Below are 20261 nucleotides of genomic sequence, written 5' to 3'. Positions count from 1 at the left end.
AGAGATATGACAGTCAGACAGAGACTCGGAACCAGAAAGATTGTCCCTACTGCCGGCAGGAAAACGCAGTCATCTATGACATAAGTCTGAATTCTGCGCCCCTCTGCCAAGCTATTTATTGAGAATACATGCAAATTAAAGTGATACATTAGTAAAACATAGTTTTCTTGATTAGAATACCACGCTTCTGGACGTTCGGAGCACCAACAGATGTAAGCAATGAAACATTGTGTTTACCATGAACTGATAAGTTTGCAACCTGGCTAATGACCTCTTCCTGTGAAAGGGAGTTTGAAGTCCTAAATTACCCCTGTGAAAAAGATTTCCCAAAGTCGTAAATGACTCCTGTGAAGCAGACCGTTTAAATTGCTGTGTCCGTTGACCTGATTGACCCCAGGTTGCCCGTGCTACACTTATGTATTGAGTCACAAGTGTTGACTAAGCATACAAGAGCATGAAACTTTTAAATATGACAACTTCTTATTCTCTATCAGTAGAACATCGTAACTTGATTGCTTTGTTCGTCATCATTTTGGTGATATTTGCTTTTAGAAAGCACTGGAGCTGATGTCACTGGTCCCCAAGCGCTGCAATGACATGATGAACCTCGGACGGCTGCAGGGATACGAGGTAGGTGAAAGAAAGTCCTCACTAAGTTCAGAACCCAGTTGTGAGTGGGAGTGAGTGACCACTCAAGACTGGATCGTGGCTCCGGAAGTACAACGTATGAGTCGATTGCTTGCATTAATTCATTGACTGCCAGACGGTGTGCAAAAATGTGTCCACTCCAGTGCCAGGGTTTTTGTCATTTTCACTCCAATTACAGGACCCAAAGAATACTGAGATTTAGGACTGCATCAACATTCAATTCAGCGAAAGACGCCCTAAACCAGTGGTTCTTAACCTGAGTTCGATCGAACCCTAGGGGTTCGGTGGATCCTCCACCACAGAGGTCCACACCTCAGTCTAGTCTGCAGTTAGTAGGCACAGTCATTGGAAGAACGGTTCGGTGAATGAGCATATGAAACTGGTGTGGGTTCAGTGCCTCCAACAAGGGTTTCAAAAAAAAACAGTACAGCAAAATATATTGACGTGATGGAAATACGCTACAATGTGTCTTTTTTACAGTCAGGAGGCGGTCCTTTTCTGACGTCACGTGAGGACTCGTCACCAACTCAAAAACAAGACTTCCTGAATGTTCCTGAGTGCGAGTCTTAAAACGTAAAATATAGCTATATGCGGTAGAAAATACACCCAGTAGAAGTCATTTGAAGCCATTTTACAAATTATGGACACAACTTGTCCGGAGACGTCGGTTGTCCTTTAAAGGACAAGTTGAGAAAGTGACACACAATGCATTTTGGGTACTTTGTTTGGTCTGAAAACATCGTGTTGATTCGTGTTGATGGCGAAATTAGAAGGAAAACATAAATAACGCGATGGTGAATCGTTTTGTGTTGCATCAAGGCTACTATTTGATACTAGTTGACACAAATTCCCAGCAGACAAATTAGCCCATTTCCAACGGAGCTTGTGCGCCATCTTGTGCATTTTCTGGGAGCTACATCGGAGTCCAGACGCCTCTAAATGATACGGAAGGACTTCTTTAATCGATTGCAAACATTTATGCTTTCCTCTTCAGAACTATTTGAATCATATTCATAACTGGATGAGTAACAAGAAAGCATCTTCTCTGAATCTGAACTCTCTGAAGCCATCGTTTTGATTCTGGAGCAAGGCAGTGTGTGATGTCACGAACAAGGGGGCGGGACTTTCTCAATCTGCTCAGTTCCAAGCTCATTTTGTGGCAGTTTTGGGACATTTTAAGTCATTTTTATTGTTGTTTTGCATTTGACTAAAAATATCAGCCTGCGTATTTTGGGTATTTTAGAAGCAATAAAACGTTTTTCTGATGTCAGTTATGAAACAAAGAAATGGTTTCGGTTGTCCTTTAAATAATACAATAATCTAAATATGCTAAATATTAAATTATGTCATGAAGAATTTTTTGTTTTGTCGTCATTGACTTAAGACGTGATTCTATTGGACTCGTTTTTTGAAATGATATACTCATTATTTTAATTAATCACATTATCTCAATGATGTTACGTGCATGTCTCCTCAGGGGAAGTTGACCTCTCAGGGTAAGCTGCTGCAACAGGAGACCTTCTGCGTGTGGGAGCAGGACGGCGGAGTTCTGTCCCGCAGCAAAGAGCGCCGGGTATTCCTGTTCGAGCAGATCATCATCTTCAGCGAACTCCTGCGCAAAGGATCCAACAATCCGGGATATCAATTCAAGAACAGCATCAAGGTCAGGCTGGGCGAGGCGCTCAAAGGCTCAAACTGAAGTTCGGCTCAAATGAACAATTTGAATTTGAACAATTGTCTGCTAGCGCAATATGCTAACATAGGATGCAAAAAAAAATCTCAGACGCATCGTAGAAATTGGCATCAGTGATTTCATCAGTTATCAGAAAATTCAATTCATTACAAAATACAATATAGGCAAAACATTGGGCACAAAAAAACCCACATTTTCTGGCTTTAGTCGACACCAAAATGTTCAACCACAGCCATCCAGTTTTCTGTGCTTGCCTGGATTGTTGTGACACTTCACCGAAGCTTCAAAGAAAAAGAAAGAAAGAAATACAAAAATAAATAAACCTAGGAATAAATTGAACAGATGATTTAACAAATGTCTGCTAGCTCAATGCTAACTATATGATGCAAAAATAAATCCCAGATGCATTGTAGAAATTAGCATCAGTGTATATGTATCTGTTTTTTCATCAATAAGACAATTAGTAGGTTATCAGAATTTTATACTACAAAATATTGGAATGCCCACCCAAAAAAATCTCCATATTAGACATTATTAGAAACCATAATGTTCAACCAAAACCATCCAGTTTTGGCATCTTCTCTTTTAACCACATCCAGTCAAACTGGCTGGATTGTTGTGGTCACGTTTGCCTTCAAAGCTTAAAAAAGAACAAACAAATAAATAAATAAACAGATAGATAGATGAACAGATATATACATACATACATACATACATACATAGACAAATAAATAAATGGATTAACTCATTTACTGCCAGACGATGTGCAAAAATGTGTCCACTCCAGTGACAGGGTTTTTGCTATTGTCACTCAAATTGCAGCACCCACAGAATATTGAGTTTTGACTGCGGGTGTGTATGTAGGTGACTTACTTGGCCATGCAGGAGAGCGTGGAGGGAGACCCCTGTAAGTTTATGTTGTGGTCTCGAGGCTCAGCGGAGCGCTTCACGCTCCAGGCGTCCTCCACCGCCATCAAGACCACCTGGGTGGAGAACATCACCGCCCTGCTGGAAGCGCAGAACAACTTCTTGACTGGTGAGTGGCGGGAAGGATGCGCGGCAGCGTTTCGTCCACCTTGTTGACGTTTTAATGTCACCCTGAAGCTCTCCAGTCTCCCATCGAGTATCAGAAAAAGGAAGGCGGAATTTCAGTGACCCGCCCCCTGTCGTCGGGGCGAACTCCTTCGGCTCCACTCACACCTAATGGCCACGCCCCTCAGACATTGCCAGACTGCGACCAGGATGTCCAGGTTGGAATCAAAACTGCATGATCGTTCCAACTAGTGGAAAGAAATAAACTTTTTTAGTATTGTTGAAATAAGTACATTGAAATAAGACTGATATTGTGCCGAGAAGATGTTTTTTTTCAGGGCAGTGATTGTCAGTGTGAGCGTTAGACAGGCTCCCTCTAGTGAACTGGTGTCAAATACCACATCTGGCCCACGACATTTTATTTTGCCCGCGAAAGCAATTCAGAGCGTCAATTTGATTTTTCTTGTTATAATAACAAAACTGCACATTGTCTTCATTTTTAAAAGCATTGAGATATTGCAAAATTGTATTTGTTTATTTATGTATTTATTTAGTTAGTTAGTTGGTGGGCTAGTTAGTTAGCTAGTTAATTAGTTAGTTGGCTAGTTATGTATTTACATATTTATTTATTTGTGTTTATTTATTCATGTATGTGTTTATCCATTTGTTTATTAATTTATGTATTTGTTTATCTATTTATCCATCTATTTATTTATCAGTTTTTTATTTTTTAATTAGCAAGTTACTTAGTTGGTTAGTTAGTTGGTTATTAATTTTGTTAGTTGCCTAGTTATGTACTTGTATTTATTTGTATTTATTTATTGATGTATTTGTTTATTGCTTTATGTATTTGTTTATCAATGTATTATTATTTATTTTCCCATCTATTTATTTATCATGTATTTATCATGTACTCATCCAGTTATGAATATGATTCAAATAGTTCTGAAGAGGAAAGCATACATGTTTGCAATGGATTAAAGAAGTTCTTCTGTGTCATTTTGAGGCATCTGGACGCCATCTGCGTCTGGACTGCAGATGGCGCCCAACCACCATTGGAAATGGGCTGATTTGTCTGCTGGGAATTTGTGTCAGCTAGTATCAAATAGTAGTCTTGGTGCAACACACAACGATTCACCATTGCATTATTTATGTGTTTTGCTTCTTATTTCACCATCAACACGAAGTTTTCAGACCAAACAAACTACCCAAAATGCATTGTGTGTCGCTTTCTCGGTCAGGGGCGTTCCCTCCGTGACGTCACGTCAAGAATTGTCACCAACTCAAAAACAAGACTTCCTCAATATTCAGCGCGAGTTTTAAAACGTAAAATATAACTATATGTAGTGGAATCTATGTAAAATATGCTCAGTAGAAGTCATTTGAAGTGATTTTACAAATTATGGACACAACTTGTCCGGAGGCGTCGGTTGTCCTTTAAATAATTTAGGGGAAATATTTTTACTGGCCCATGATTTCAAAATGTAGCTATTCATCATTCTTTTCGCATATATGCCAAATGGGAAAATCTTACATTTATTCGGGTTCCAATTTCTCGGGGTTCTGTGAAGGAAAACAAACTGCGATGTGGCCTGTGGCAAAAATGAGTTGGACACCCCTGCTCTTTCCCGTCCTTTGAATTCAATAAAGAATTATTTAACACCATTTTCGATGTTCGATTCACTCCACTGGACACTTTTATTTTCTTTTTTTTTCCAGGAGTTGGTGCTGGTGCTCCAGGACTTTGTAGCCGTACGCGAAGACGAGATCTGCGTGTTCCGGGGCGAGAAGGTTCAAATTCTGGCCTCCAACCAACAGGGTCAGAGTCTCGTGTACCGACCAGCCAACAGCGACTCGCCGGCGGCCGAGGGCTGGGTGGCACGCAGCGCACTCGACACGCAATGACCCAACCCCCCACCGTTGCACCGCCCCCGCACAAACACGCAGACTGACTTCCTGTAGCAGGTAATGTTAGGCCCGCCCTCCTTCCTGTGGTTTCAGTGTCAAAACGCACCTCCAGACATCATCCATTCAGGACTGCCATCCGATTGGTCGCCGAGCCAATCGCAGGTGACATCACAAACTTTTGAATCCGGGAACGTGCCGTTGCCAAGCAACAAGAGACGGTTTAAAAGAAAAAAACTGCGTTCTTTTGGATGTCTTTATGTGACTCGCCCCTTTCATGATGTCGATGCACATCTATGTACCGCATACATGCCACTGATCGGTTAAATTGATCAATATGAAGAAGAATAGAATCTGTTTTTTTCACCTGAATATAGATAAACTGTTTGTCATATTGTGTGCACGCGAGAAACGCAAAGTGTCAGAGTGTGTCTTAGTGGCGGTTTCAGTGGTCGGTTTCGAATCCACCGAGCATGTGTTGGCGCCGCGCTGTAGCAGTGCCGTGACAACCGCGCGGTGTCGGCCATTTTAACGTTAGTTTTTCCTTCATTTTGTTTTATTTGCGCAATCCACAAAAGACCTTTTGCCCATGACGTCCTTCCGGTTGGCAAGAGCATTCTCTGATGTCTTTATGTATCATACAATAAACTAATCTGTTAGACGGGGGGCTGACCAAATTTCCCGGCATGGTGGTAACGTACGTTTACGGTATATAGGTTCCGTTCATATATGTTCTATTCAATAAAAAAATAACATAAATAACATTCCTTTTTTTAATATCTGTACAGCTATTTATGACATCCAGTTTTTTTCGGGGCATATATGCTATGTAAAAAAAAAAAAAAAAAAAAAAAATTCCACCCCCCCTATCACGGTTTCTTTGATATCCATACGGCTATTTATGACATCCGGTATTTTTGGATTTTTTTTTGTAAATATGGGGAATGTATGACCCTTTCAATAAACGAAAAAAAAAAAAAACATTCCACACACGTTTCTTTAGAAAATATCCGTACTGCTATTTATGACATTCACTCTTATATTTTATTGTATTTGTTTTTTTTGTACATTTGTGGAATATATGCTCCGTTCAATAAATTAAAAATGAAAAACATTCCACCCACCTCCTTTTTTTAAGATTATCTGTACAGCTATTTGACATCCACTCTTGTATTTTATTATTTTTTTTTTTTTTTACATTTTGGACATATATGCTCCTTTCAATAAATACAAAAATTAAACATTTCACCCCCCTTAAAAAAAAAAAAAACATCTTTTGGCATCCAGTCTTGTGTTTTTTTTTTCATACATTGGGGGCATACATGCTGCATTCAATAGATAAAAAAACCATCCCACACCCCCGCTCCCTGTTTTTTTTTTTATATCCATACAACTATATATATATATATACATACACACACACATATATATATATATATATATATATATATATATATATATATATATATATATATATATATGTGTGTGTATATATATATGTGTGTATGTATGTGTATATATGTATGTATGTATATGTATATATACACACACACACATATATATATATAAATATATATGTATGTATGTATATATATACACACACACACACATATATATATATATGTATGTATGTATGTATATATATACACACACACACACATATATATATATATGTATGTGTGTATCAGTGACGTGCGGTGAGGTTCATGGCTGGTGAGGCACTGACGTCATCAATGACGTCACCACTCGTCTCTACTTAGTATTTGAACGGTAAATTCAGCGAAGTATATGTATTTGAATCATATTCATAACTGGATGAGTAACAAGAAAGCATATTCTCCGAATCTGAAGCCATTGTTTTGATTCTCCAGCAAGGCAAGACGTCTTGGGGTGACACCACGAACAAGGGGGCGGGACCTTCTGAAACTGGCCACTTCCGGTTTCATTTTGAAGTAATTTTTGGACACATTTTTATTGGTGTTTTTTATTTGACTATAAATATCATCCTGCGTGTTTTGGGTATTTTAGATGCTATAAAACGTTTTTCTGATGTCAATTAGGAAACAAAAAAAGTGATTGACACGGGCGGCCCGGTAGTCAAGTGGTTAGCACGCCGGCTTCACAGTGCAGAGGTCGCGGCTTCGTGTCTCTGGCCTCCCTGTGTGGAGTTTGCATGTTCTCCCCGGGTGGGTTTTCCCCGGGTCCTCCGGTTTCCTCCCACATTCTGAAAACATGCATGGCAGGCAGACTGAACACTCCAAATTGTCCTTAAGTGTGAGTGGGAGAGTGACTGTTGTTTGTCTCTGTGTGTCCTGCGATTGGCTGGAAACCAATTCAGGGTGTCCCCCACCTCGTGGCCGAAGACGGCTGGGATAGGCTCCAGCACCCCCCGCGACCCTAGTGAGGAATAAGCGGTATGGATGGATGGAAATGGATGGATGGATGGATGGATGGATGGATGGATGGATGGACAACTGACATAATTTTTTTTGTTTCCTAACTGACATCAGAAAAACGTTTTATAGCATCTAAAATACCCAAAACACGCAGTATGATACTTTTAGTCAAATGCAAAACACTATATAAAAATGACTTAAAGTGTGCTAAAACTGCAACAAATTGAGCTGCGAATTGGGGATTTTCTGAAAGTCCCGCCCCCAGTTCGTGACGTCACGCCAAGACATCATGCCTTGCTCGAATATCAAAACAATGGCTTCAGATTCGGAGATGATGCTTTCTTGTTACTCATCCAGTTATGAATATGATTCAAATAGTTCTGAAGAGGAAAGCATACATGTTTGCAATCGATTAAAGGAGTCCTCCCATATCAATTCGAGCCGTCAATGACAGGAATGTAGCGTCACAGACAAAGGCAGAAGATGGCGCACAAGCTCCGTTGAAAATGGGCTGATTTTTCTGCTGGGAATTTGTGTCAGCGAATATCAAATAGTTGTCTACACACAACGATTCACCATTGCTTTATGTGTTTTTCTTCAACACAGATCAACACTAAGTTTTCAGACCAAACAAAGTACCGCAAAATGCATTGTGTGTCGCTTTCTCAGTCAGGGGCGTTCCGAACGTGACATCACGTGGGGAACTCGAAACATAAACTCGAAAACGAGACTTCCTGAATATTCAGCGCGAGTTTTAAAACGTAAAATATAGCTATATGCGGTGGAATCTTTGTAAAATATGCTCAGTAGAAGTCATTTGAAGTGGTTTTACAAATGATGGACACAACTTGTCCGGATGGAGGTGTCGGTTGTCCTTTAATATAGCTGAAGTGAGCTTGAACGATATAACGCTAGCAAGCTAAACTAGCATTAGCACTGTAACAGATGCAAGCCCCAGATTATGTTGATGGCCTGATTTACTCAGAAATGTGACAAACACTCAATGTTATTGTTCAAAACCTTTTGGGCTTTCTCTCCTTTTGTTCCTAAACAGGAAATGATATCAATTTGTCCATGCCGCCATGTGCGAATTGAATTTGATTCGGTTAATTAAGGAGTGAACATGAAACTTCATCTTTTTCCTTTTTTTTGACACAACTCTCGATACACGTCTGACTTAAAGTTGAAGCGTCGTGGCCACCTCGACGTGAAACCGGGGGGCAAAGTGTTGCCTGTAGTATTGATAAGAGCCGCTATTTAAACCATAAACCAATTTAACCAATTACAGATAAAAGAGTCTCAAGGTCAGTGGAGCAAAATTTACCGCTTTTATTTCGACACGTAGCCAACATTATGTGCCTGCGGTGCAACAAGTAGCAAGTGTTTTTTTTCACCATCCCCCCCTCCCAGTTCTGATAAATGGGACAAATAGACTTAAGCCACATAAAAGGAATTAAAGGACAACCGACACCATCTTTTTGGTTCCTCACTGACATTAGAAAAACGTTTTATAGCATCTAAAATACCCAAAACATGCAGTATGACATTTTTATTCAAATGCAAAACACCAATAAAAATGACTTAAAGTGTCCAAAATCTGCAAAAAAATTGAGCTGCGAATTGGGCATTTTCAGAAAGTCCCGCCCCCAGTTCGTGACATCACGCCAAGACGTCTTGCATTGCTTGTGAATCAAAACAATGGCTTCAGATTCGGAGAATGCTTTCTTGTTACACATCCAGTTATGAATATGATTCAAATAGTTCTGAAGAGGAAAGCATACATGTTTGCAATTGATTAAAGAATTTATTCCATGCCATTTTGAGGCAACATTGGGGAGAAACGGATCACCAGAAAAGAGGCACAAAATGGCGACCTCCTGTGGCCACCTCCGTTTCCACAGGCTGATAAATTCCTTATATGGAGCTTGGACACCCTCTTCTGGCAGCTTTTGGGTGCAACACGAGGTTTTCAGACCAAACAATACAGCAAAATACATTGACGTGATGGAAGGACTGTTACAATGTGTCTTTTTCGGTGTGGGGCGTTCCTTTAGTGACGTCACTTACGGACTCGTCACCAACTCAAAAACAAGACTTCATGAATATTCAGCGCGAGTCTTAAAACGTAAAATATAGCTATATGCGGTGGAATCTTTTAAAAATACGCTCAGTAGAAGTTATTTGAAGCCATTTTACAAATTATGGACACAACTTGTCCGAAGACGTCGGTTGTCCTTTAAAGTGACTTTATGACATAAATGGAACACATCGAAACTATCTGAGAGACGTATATGTTGGGGTAATTCGCTATACGAACATCTTTAAACATCTTTTTGCATCGTTTGTTTTTGTTTTGGACTTCCTGATACGTCATATCCTGCCTGACTTTACATGATGTCACATCCTATTACGTCACATCCTATCAAATCACATCCTGTCCGCCTTACATAAATTCTCTCCCAGCGCGTCGATCTCTCTCTTCCTTTCTGTCACTCCTCGGCCGACCACACAATGTCCATGCTCTCTACAAGATTAAAATAACTTATTCAGTTTAACACCTGGCTTCCTGCTGATTTCACCATCCCACTTCTAAAACCCTGAAAAGCGATGAACCAGGAACGAACGATCACTTTTAACCCATCAGTGTCGCGTTTGACAACTGGCTAATTTGTGAACTACAAGTCGCACACTATTCATTTTACGAATTATTTTGTTGGTGGTCCAGATATAAATAGTCCAGTGTGTCACAACCCAGTTACAGATATTCAGGCACCTTAAAAACACATTTCAGAAATGTTATTTTCACAAATGTACAGTGAAACAATAGTTCCACTTTATTTGGAGGCAAATGGAATTTTTTTTAGTACACAGTTTCTGTTTTTTAGACTGTATGCGAGCTGTGATAGTGGCGATGCTAACTGGTCAGGACAAACTTAGCTCTGCATTACAAACACAGAACAATTTGATGTGAATGTATTTGTCTCCTAAATGTTGCACCGGTTTGAGTGAAATGCTCAAATTGAAATCATTCACAAAAAAACTAGAAAAATGGATTTGCGGATGTTCACAGCAGATAGTTTAATGTAATTTTCGCTAACTATATAAGCTTCTATTTGCTATCTAGTTGGCTATCTATCTAGCTATTAGCTATCAAGCTAGCTATCTAGCTCTCTATTTGCTATCTAGCTGGCTAGCTATTAGCTGTTGAGCCAGCTCGCTGGCTCTGTATTTGCTATATGGTTGGCTAGCTATCGAGCTATCTAGCTGTCTATCTTGTTGGCTGGCTAACTATATAAGGTTCTATTTGCTATCTAGTTGGCTATCTATCTAGCTATTAGCTATCGAGCTGGCTGTCTATTTGCTATCTAGCTGGTTATCTAGCTATTAGCTATCTATTAGCTTGTGAGCTAACTCTGAGTTACTTTTGTGTTGAGTGAACGCTGGCGCGTGTGGCTGCCGCTGCTCACCCACAAAAAAACTGATCCTGTGACTGTAAAGTGACCTTGAGAGATTTGAAAGGCGCTTAGAAATGAAATGGATCATTATTATTATTACTTAGCTTATATAAACGTAAAAAGGTTTATGTGACAGAGTTACCAGAAACAACTTCAAAAGATAATTATTGTCATTTTAAAAATAAGTCATGAGTAAAACCTATTAGTTGAATAATTACAACATCCAGCAATAAAAACGTATCTTGGTCATCAAGGGGAAAAAAATGCTGTTTTAGAGCCTCCTCTATAACTTTTAGGAATTTGTTATTTTACTTTAAAAAAAATAGATATTATTTTCTCAAACTGGACAACTTTGAACAACTATAATTTACACAAGCCCATATTTCCAACCAAGCGGCTCTTACGTAACGTTTAAAGGACGCCCACTGACAGATAAAAAGGCTCATGTAACATGTAACACATGGCTTGTGTATCATCAACTTGATGGCGGTGTGACAGCAACAGTGGCGGTGACACCGGCAGAAGCGGCGGACGCAAAAATGAACGAGGCCAGCTCAGCTGTGAATATGCAATCGTTATTTATTCAGAATGGGAAGGAAACAACGGAGCCTGTGAAAGCTCAGATCAAAGGTGAGCAAAAAAAATGCAAAGGCAGGTCATAAAATCTCTCGTTTTTAATCATTTGCATTCAATCTTGAGTTTTAAAGCATTTCAGGTACAATTTTATGCAGTTTTTGTGTTCAACATGGTGAAGTATGTATGTGTGTGTGTGTGCGTGTGCGTGTGCGTGTGTGTGTATGTATGTATGTATGTAAAGTATTGATTGATTGATCGATTTATCTATCTAAATGTTTTTGTCTGTCTCTTTATTTATCTATCTATCTATCTAGTATTGTCGTTAAAAAAAAACTTTGGGATTTGTTTTGGTCACTATACAGATGGGAATCTTTGGACACCTCACAATTCAATAATGATTCCAGGGGTATGATTTGATTTTGAAACTATTATGGCTGCATTTAAAATGTTTGTATATTGTTGCATTTGGCCTTTGTCTCACTCATTGATGGGGCTTTTTTATCTGGATTTGGGGGTGGTGGTGTGAGACAGATGCACTTTAAAGGGACAAGGATGGAAGTTGATTATTATATAATTGGCTTCCATGTGTGTGTGTGGGAGCGGGTGGGAGGGTGACAGAAATGTAGCCAGTTCGTGGATGGAGGATGACAAGCTAGGCTCCAGTGGCCATCTATGGAAGTCAATATCGGGAACATTTTTAACAACGTTCTGAATTTCATGTTGGTGACAAACGGGGAAGCGGGGGTTGTGACGGTCCAGATGATCAACTTTGACGTGCACTCTTTTTCAGGTCGTCTTCCCGCATGGCTGCAGGGCACGTTGGTGAGAAATGGACCTGCACTTTTTTCTGTGGGTGACTCCGAGTACAACCACTGGTTCGACGGGATGTCCCTCATCCATGGTTTCAATTTCAAAGATGGTAGGGTGACATTTAAGGGGTGGGGGGCAAACCGGGGAGTCCTTCAGTGGCAACTTGATAGCACCACGATCATGTCACAATTACAGGACAACATCCATACTACGACTACTACTACTACTACAATATCTTCCCCGGTTCTCATAAACTAATCCCCACATTACTACATAGCAGTTTGGGCTACTGCAAGTGATGAGGGGCAATCAGAAATAGCATCCCAAACTGCCTTTTAATACGATGCACCGTTGGGTCACGAAAATGTGGCATCTGTAACCTCGCCCCACAGTGGGAGAAGCCGAAAAATGTTCAGCGACCAAGGGCCTTCTCTCCATCTCAAAATTGCTTGATGTTGACGTTTTTGTTTCTCCAGGTGAGGTATCTTACAGAAGTAAGTTCCTCAAGAGCCAAAGTTATGAGAAAAACGCAAAGGCTAACCGGATCGTTGTCTCTGAGTTTGGTACCATGGTCTATCCAGACCCGTGTAAAAACATCTTCTCCAGGTGGTGTATGGAAATGGAGGGGGTCAGCAAAGGGTGGATTGATCTTGTGATGGACGTCTTTTGTTCCTCACCAGAGCATTCACGCATCTCAGCAACGTCATTCCCGACTTTACCGACAACAACATGGTTAACATCATCCGTTATGGTCAGGACTACTACGCCTCCTCCGAGATCAACTACATCAACCAGGTTGATCCTGTCACTTTGGACACCATTGGAAGGGTGAATGTTTTTCCAGGACCTTTTGCCAAGTTTACTCGATGCCGTTTGATATCGCCACTGAAAATCCGCGTTCGTTTCAGATAAACTACAGGAAGCACATTGCGATCAACTTGGCAACGGCTCACCCGCACTATGACAACGAGGGCAACACGTACAACATGGGCACGTCCATCGTAGGCTTTGGTCCACCAAAATATGTCATCTTTAAAGTACCAGCTAATGCTTCAGGTAATCTTGAGGTCCTTTAAAAGCCGTTTTCCAGGTTTTGCAACCTCTTTCCCCTCAATAGTTAGCATGCTCCTCCTCGCCATGCGAGTGACTTGACCTCCATAGATGGTCACATGACATTGCTCGGACAGTCAACATTTTGTTTGCTTAGGAGTCAAGGTGGGACTTGTCGTGATAGTACGTTGTACAATAAACTAAAGTATACTTATCTTCTGAAATTGTATTTACTCTAGTTCATTCGTCACAACCGCCTAACAGATCCAGATAATGACCTTTACCCCGACATTTACCCCGATGAATTGGTTTAAAGGACAACCGACACCACTTATTTGTTTCCTAACTGACATCAGAAAAAACATTTTATAGCATCTATAATATCCAAAACACGCAGGATGATATTTTCAGTCAAATAAAACACCAATAAAAATGACTTAAAGTGTCCAAAAACTACTTCAAATTGAACCCGGAAGTGGCCAGTTTCAGAAGGTCCCGCCCCCTTGCTCGTGATGTCACGCCAAGACGTCTTGCCTTGCTTGAGAATCAAAACAATGGCTTCAGATTCGGAGAAGATGCTTTCTTGTTACTCATCCAGTTATGAATATGATTCAAATAGTTCTGAAGAGGAAAGCATACATGTTTGCAATCGATTAAAGAAGTTATTCTGTGTCATTTTGAGGCATCTGGAAAGAATTGTAGCACCCAGAAAATGCAGAAGATGGCACCCAAGCTCCGTTGGAAATGGGCTGATTTGTCTGCTGGGAATTTGTGTCAGCGAATATCAAATAGTTGTCTTGGTACACACAACGATTTACCATCGCGTTATTTATGTCTTTTCCTTCTAATTTCGCCATCAACACGGATCAACACAAAGTTTTCAGACCAAACAATGTACCGCAAAATGCATTGTGTGTCGCTTTCTCGGTCAGGGGCGTTCCTTCAGTGACGTGACGTCAGGAATCGTCACCAACTCAAAAACAAGACTTCCTGAATATTCAGCGCGAGTCCTAAAACGTAAAATAGAGCTTAATGCGGTGGAATCTTTGTAAAATACGCTCAGTAGAAGTCATTCGAAGCGATTTTACAAATTAGGGACACAACTTGTCCGGAGACGTCGGTTGTCCTTTAAGCATGTGAAGTTGATGACCGGGGGATAAAAATGTTGGGACACCCCCAGGTTAATGCTCCAAGCTCTCCAAATGAAGCTTCACCATGAGCAGAGTTGGACATTATGAACACAAGTCCATCGTTTCAGGTTCCCAGCAGAAGAAGCCAGCATTGCGGCACGTGCAACAGATCTGCTCGTTCCCCTTTCGCTCCACGCTGTCCCCCAGCTACTTCCACAGCTTTGGAATGACAGAGAACTTTATCGTGTTTGTGGAGCAACCGTTCAAAGTGAACATTGTCAAACTGGCGACCGCCTATTTCCGTGGCATCAACTGGGGAAGCTGCCTCAAGTTCGACAAAGACGACCTGGTATTGCGGACCCTCGCCGTTTCCCTCGCTGGTCAGCGTTTGACTCTCTGCTCTTTCCTAGACCTTCTTTCACTTGTTCAACCGGCGGACTGGTACGAAAATTTCCACGCGTTACTCTGGCGACGCCCTGGTGGTCTTTCATCACATCAACGCCTACGAGATTGAAGACCATGTGGTGTTTGACCTGATAACCTACAAGGACAGCAATCTTTATGATATGTTCTACATGAATAACCTGAGGATGAATACCAGTCGCTTCATCGAGGCTAACTCCAAGTCGTCGCCGCCAGTCAGCCAGCGGTTCGTCCTGCCGCTTAATGTCAACGAGGTAAAGGGCAAGGGCATTGATTCAGTAGGATTGCTATGAGGGACCACCCGTCCCGGATTGACACCCACTTTTAGTCAAGGGTTGTTAATTACTACTTTTGGAATCAAGTCAACAATAATACCGTATTTAAGTTTTTCCATATATAAGACGCAACGGATTATAAAGCGAATGGTCATCTTGTGAATAAAACTGAAGGCTTTTAGGTCCGCCTTATAATGCGGAAAATACAGTAGTTTGTTCAAATGAGTGTCAACACAATGCCAAAATTCTTACAAAATGTATTACGTATGACAATTTTGAAATGTGGTACAGATTTAAGCAAGGATTGTGCAAATTGACACACTGTTGCGGGCCACTTAAAACGACGTAGCGGGCCAGTTCTGGCCCCAGGGCCTTGATTTTAACACCTGTTGGCTATTTTATCCCAATAGTATTTTTAGGGGAACACTGCCAGATAGTGTACAGTCAGAGAACATTACAAAGTGCCTATAGACACCCATTGCAGTAGTGATCAATCCTGGAAAGGTTAGCGAAACGTGGATGGCAAGATAATGTCAATATTAAAAGTAGTTAACATAAATAAATAATATAAATAAGCATAAATATCTTGTTTCCCCTCATGTCCATTCTGGCTTAAAAATATTTTACAAGCAGGGTCGCATATTCTGTCAGATGACTCACCTCAACTCCCAAGAGGCTGTTATGACACACAAATTCTTCGCTATTTGCCGATTTTCTCTCTTTTGTTTTCATTAGTACAGCACAAAATGAGCAGAGGAAAAAAAACACCGGAAGTGATCAAATTGTCTGAACAATAACATGGAATGCATAGCAACACGATCATACCAAAAATCACATTTAAACGCTTTTTGGTTGGCGAGTTGATTCTATAGTCAAATCACAGCAGAATCTCATAACTTACTGGAAAACACGAAACTATGTCCCGGATGTCGTGCAGGACTCACCGAAAGGGGCCAACCTTGTGACTCTGCCAGACACGACGGCGACAGCGGTCATGAAGGACGACGGTGAAGTCTACTGCCAGCCGCAAACTCTATTCCAAGGTCCGCTTTACCTGCCAAAAATAAGTTCTCAATGTTTCTTCTTCCTTCTCAATGTTTGAACCTTTTGGCCATTGATTCACTAGCCAACTTTGGTGTGCTAAATTAGCCCTGTATGAGTAGTGATGGGAAAACAGCTTCATGAAGCACTTGTGATTTTTATTTTGACTCCTCCAGATGGCGCTCTTCGTTTTGTGTCATGGAAATGCATTAACATTTTACAGCCTCTTTAAATGGCGAGTGCCATCGATAGTAGCCACAGTTGTGCATCACTATGTACTAGCATACTCTTTGTCCTCACGATGGAATACAGTTTTAGCGCGAGAGCAGAATGCCTTGGAAGATTTTATTACATAATATTTATATGACATTTCATTGTGTAAATGTATCGACGTATTTGTCCATTCTCTCGTCAGGTCTGGAGTTGCCCAACATCAACTACAAATTTAACGGCAAGAAGTACAGATACTTCTATGGCTCCAAAGTGGACTGGTCACCGCAACCCAACAAGGTCAGCACCAAACATATTATACATATATTAAAACATATTCTGTGACTGTAAAGTGACCTTGAGAGTTTTGAAATGTATTATTATTATTATTATTATTAAAAAAGAAAGAAAATGACTTATGGCATTCAGTGTTACTGATTTATTTTATACTTGTTTTGATTTGTGTCCATAAATTACATTTTACGGATGACTTACAAAAATAGATACAAAAAAATACTATTATCAACTTTATGTTACTTCCCACCACATCCAAGCAGGGATCCATAACTGTGATGTCCCGATTTTTGTCCACCAGATTATCAAATTTGACACTGCAACTATGACGCACGTGGAATGGCACCAGGACAACTGCTACCCGTCAGAACCCGTGTTTGTGGCGTCACCAGGAGCAGTGGATGAAGACGACGGTGCGCCTGCGCTGGCATTTTTTTTCTATAAAGAACAACCGACACCATATTTTTGTTTCCTAACTGACATCAGAAAAACGTTTTATAGCATCTAAAATACCCAAAACACGCAGGCTGATATTTTTAGTCAAATGCAAAACACCAATACAAATGACTTAAAGTGTCCAAAAACTGCCACAAATCAGCTCGAAACTGGGGATTATCAGTTCGTGACTTACGCCAGGTCGTCTTGCCTTGCTCAAGAAACAAAACAATGGGCTCACGGAGTTCAGATTTGGAGAAGATGCTTTCTTGTTACTCATCCAGTTATGAATATGATTCAAATGGTTCTGAAGAGGAAAGTATAAATGTTCGCAATCGATTGAAGGAGTCCTCCCATTTCAATTCAAGCCGTCGATGACAGCAATGTAGTGTCCCATAAAATGCACAAGATGGCGCCCATGCTCCGTTGGAAATGGGCTGATTTGTCTGCTGGGAATTTGTGTCAGCGAGTATCAAATAGTAGTCTTGGTGCAAAACACAACGATTCACCATCGCGTCATTTATGTTTTGGATTGGATTGGATTGGATATGCCTTTATTCGTCTCACAGTGGAGAAACTTTCCTTCTTCCTTCTAATTTCGCCATCAACACAGATCAATACGAAGTTTTCAGACCAAACAAAGTACCGCAAAATGCATTGTGTGTCACTTTCTCGGTCAGTGACGATACCGACCGTGACGTCAAGGTAGATGTCGTCACCAACTCAAAAACAAGACTTCCTGGATATTAAGCGTGAGTCTTAGAATGTAAAATATAGCTATATGCGGTGGAATCTTTGTAAAATACGCTCAGTAAAAGTCATTTGAAGTTATTTTAAAAATCATATGTGACGGGTGTCACAACAGTGACTGTCTTCATCTCCACGATGCTGCCGTCTTAATAAGACCAGACGCATGGATGTGTCTTTTTATTTATTTTATTTCTGCAACACAGTATGGCAGAAAGGATGGGTGAAGTCGCATGGGTTTCGTCTTGTGATTAACATAAATCTCGTCCAGATTGTTCTCAATATGCAAAACATTGTAGATAACAAAACAGAACGAACAACGTGTGATCGTATAGTGGTTATTTACAGAAAAAGAGAATACAACACAAGTTCAGTGTTATTTACATGATGTCCCTGAACGCATCAAATGCGGAGACGGCTGGACACGCGATGCGCTTGTAATGGCGCACAGTTCAACCCGCCACGAACACTCACGGGCAAATGAAACACGACACAAGAAACTAAATATTTACAATAAAAACGAAATGAAACAATTATTACCTGCAACACAGTATGGCAGAAGGGATGGGTGAAGTCGCATGGGTTACGTCTTGTGATGAACTGCGCAACAGAAAAGCAACATGAGGCCAATGTGCTTCAAAGTTCCACTCGACTAAACGTGAATTAAATAATGACACAAAAAGTAATCTGGACTCAAAATGAATAAGGGAACTAATTAGATAACACTAGACAGTACAAAAGGGAGAATAAAATAAGATATTGTCATGAAAATACGCGTTAATCCAGACCATCAGAGAAGTGCGTCCAGATTGTTCTGGAAACTATGGGCGGGATCTGGTGCCACACTTTGAGCCGTTGCGTCACTTCGTTCATAATTTAATAATCTAATGCACAACTCCGTTACACAAGGACACAACTTGTCCGGAGGCGTCGGTTGTCCTTTAAGCTATACACGAAATACATCTTAAAATCTGTCCCTTCTCTGCAGGTGTGATCTTGTCATCCGTTATCTCTCCGGACCCTAACACTTCACCCTTCATGCTTGTGCTCAACGCCAAGACGTTGGAAGAACTGGCACGGGCCACCATTCCTGCGAGCGTTCACTTGGACCTTCATGGACTTTTTATCCCAAATACCAAGTGAAAGACGAACATCCAAAAGTCTTACAAACGTCTTACCGCAAGGGTGTCAGTCATTTTTTTGCCGCGGGCCACATTGCCGTTATGGTTTCCTCTCGAGGGACGTTATGATTATGGTTTCCTCTCAAGGGACGTTATGAATTTGGTGAATCCATTAGAATTTTTCATCCCCTCTACATCTTACTTACATCGAGAGTACACAACAAATTAATGAATACATTTGAATATTGAAATTTACTTCAAATTTGAAGTAAAAAAATAACGACCGTTATTGTGGTTTACATACAACAATTTGACATTTTGGTTCAGACTTTAGCGAGCATCATAGAATTTCACAAGTTTGATTTTTCGCGGGCGGAATAAAATATAGTGGCGGGACAGATTTGGCCCCCTGTGTCTTACCATAGCTACAAATATCCGTAAAGCTATTTCTCGATCATCCTCACCTCAATGCGACTCACCTGTTGCTGCTATTCAAATTGGCCAATCGAAATCAGATGTCTCCAAGCCGGTCAGGTCAGTGGGTGTCATTTCGTACCGGGCCGCACTGAAACAATTAGGAACTTTTCGTTTTATATATTTTGGCATTCGAACAATAATGGATACTGTAATGGAACTGTATAGTGCAACTTAGCAGTTTTTTTTTGGACGACGATACTACCGGAAACAAATTCCTTGTGTGTTCTACATACTTGGCAATAAAGATGATTCTGATTCTGATAATAAAATAAGATAAGAAAACCTTTATAAGATGGAAAAATAAGAAAAATATCCAATTCACAGCAGCAAAGCTATTGGGACAAAAGAACAATTGCTCTATTTTCAAATATGAGCGGATCCGTTAAATCTGAATAGTGTAAGACTTACACTATTCAGATTTAACGGATCTAAGTCTTAAAACATAAAATATAGCTATATGCCGTGGAATCTTTGTAAAATATGCTCAGTACAAGTCATTTGAAGTGATTTTACAAATTATGGACACAACTTGTCCGGAGGCGT

The 20261-nt window shown here is 40.5% G+C and overlaps 2 protein-coding genes and 1 long non-coding RNA gene across 8 annotated transcripts in view; 2 read left to right on the top strand and 1 right to left on the bottom strand.

Annotated features, from left to right (window-relative positions):
- Positions 1 to 6392, top strand: part of LOC148903709 (kalirin-like) — a 34294-nt gene extending 27902 nt beyond the window's left edge. For all 3 annotated transcript variants that reach the window (XM_089007310.1, XM_089007293.1, XM_089007302.1), the window contains 5 exons: positions 553 to 630; positions 2126 to 2311; positions 3206 to 3377; positions 3446 to 3591; positions 5093 to 6392. In XM_089007310.1, coding sequence (XP_088863436.1) covers positions 553 to 630; positions 2126 to 2311; positions 3206 to 3377; positions 3446 to 3591; positions 5093 to 5278 — 768 coding nt within the window. In that variant the 3' untranslated portion in view covers positions 5279 to 6392. The remainder of the gene's footprint in view (positions 1 to 552; positions 631 to 2125; positions 2312 to 3205; positions 3378 to 3445; positions 3592 to 5092) is intronic.
- The window catches only part of LOC148903708 (uncharacterized), a 29392-nt gene extending 10335 nt beyond the window's left edge, over positions 1 to 19057 (bottom strand). For 2 of the 4 annotated variants that reach the window (XR_016116362.1, XR_016116371.1), the window contains exons 1-5: positions 18661 to 19057; positions 16338 to 16447; positions 3417 to 3621; positions 3215 to 3349; positions 2091 to 2260 (exon numbers count right to left, since the gene is read on the bottom strand). This is a non-coding gene — a long non-coding RNA (uncharacterized LOC148903708). Of the gene's footprint in view, positions 1 to 636; positions 1584 to 2090; positions 2261 to 3214; positions 3350 to 3416; positions 3622 to 16337; positions 16448 to 18660 lie in introns of those variants that run through there. The other 2 variants (XR_016116375.1, XR_016116374.1) reach the window with 2 other exon arrangements.
- Positions 11602 to 19303, top strand: bco1l (beta-carotene oxygenase 1, like). Its single transcript, XM_089007360.1, has 11 exons — positions 11602 to 11759; positions 12496 to 12624; positions 12992 to 13121; positions 13196 to 13343; positions 13424 to 13571; positions 14824 to 15044; positions 15106 to 15372; positions 16331 to 16436; positions 16850 to 16944; positions 17240 to 17351; positions 19109 to 19303. The coding sequence occupies exons 1-11, from the start codon at positions 11669 to 11671 to the stop codon at positions 19261 to 19263; spliced, it is 1602 nt and encodes a 533-aa protein (XP_088863486.1). The 5' UTR covers positions 11602 to 11668; the 3' UTR covers positions 19264 to 19303.
- The last annotated feature ends 958 nt before the right edge of the window (positions 19304 to 20261 follow it).

Source organism: Hippocampus bargibanti, linkage group LG01 (assembly GCF_051943395.1).
Source record: "Hippocampus bargibanti isolate YZ-2025 linkage group LG01, ASM5194339v1, whole genome shotgun sequence".
Lineage (NCBI taxonomy): Eukaryota > Metazoa > Chordata > Actinopteri > Syngnathiformes > Syngnathidae > Hippocampus > Hippocampus bargibanti.
The sequence above is the reverse complement of the archived record's forward strand: the minus strand, read 5'-3'. Positions and strand labels throughout refer to the sequence as shown.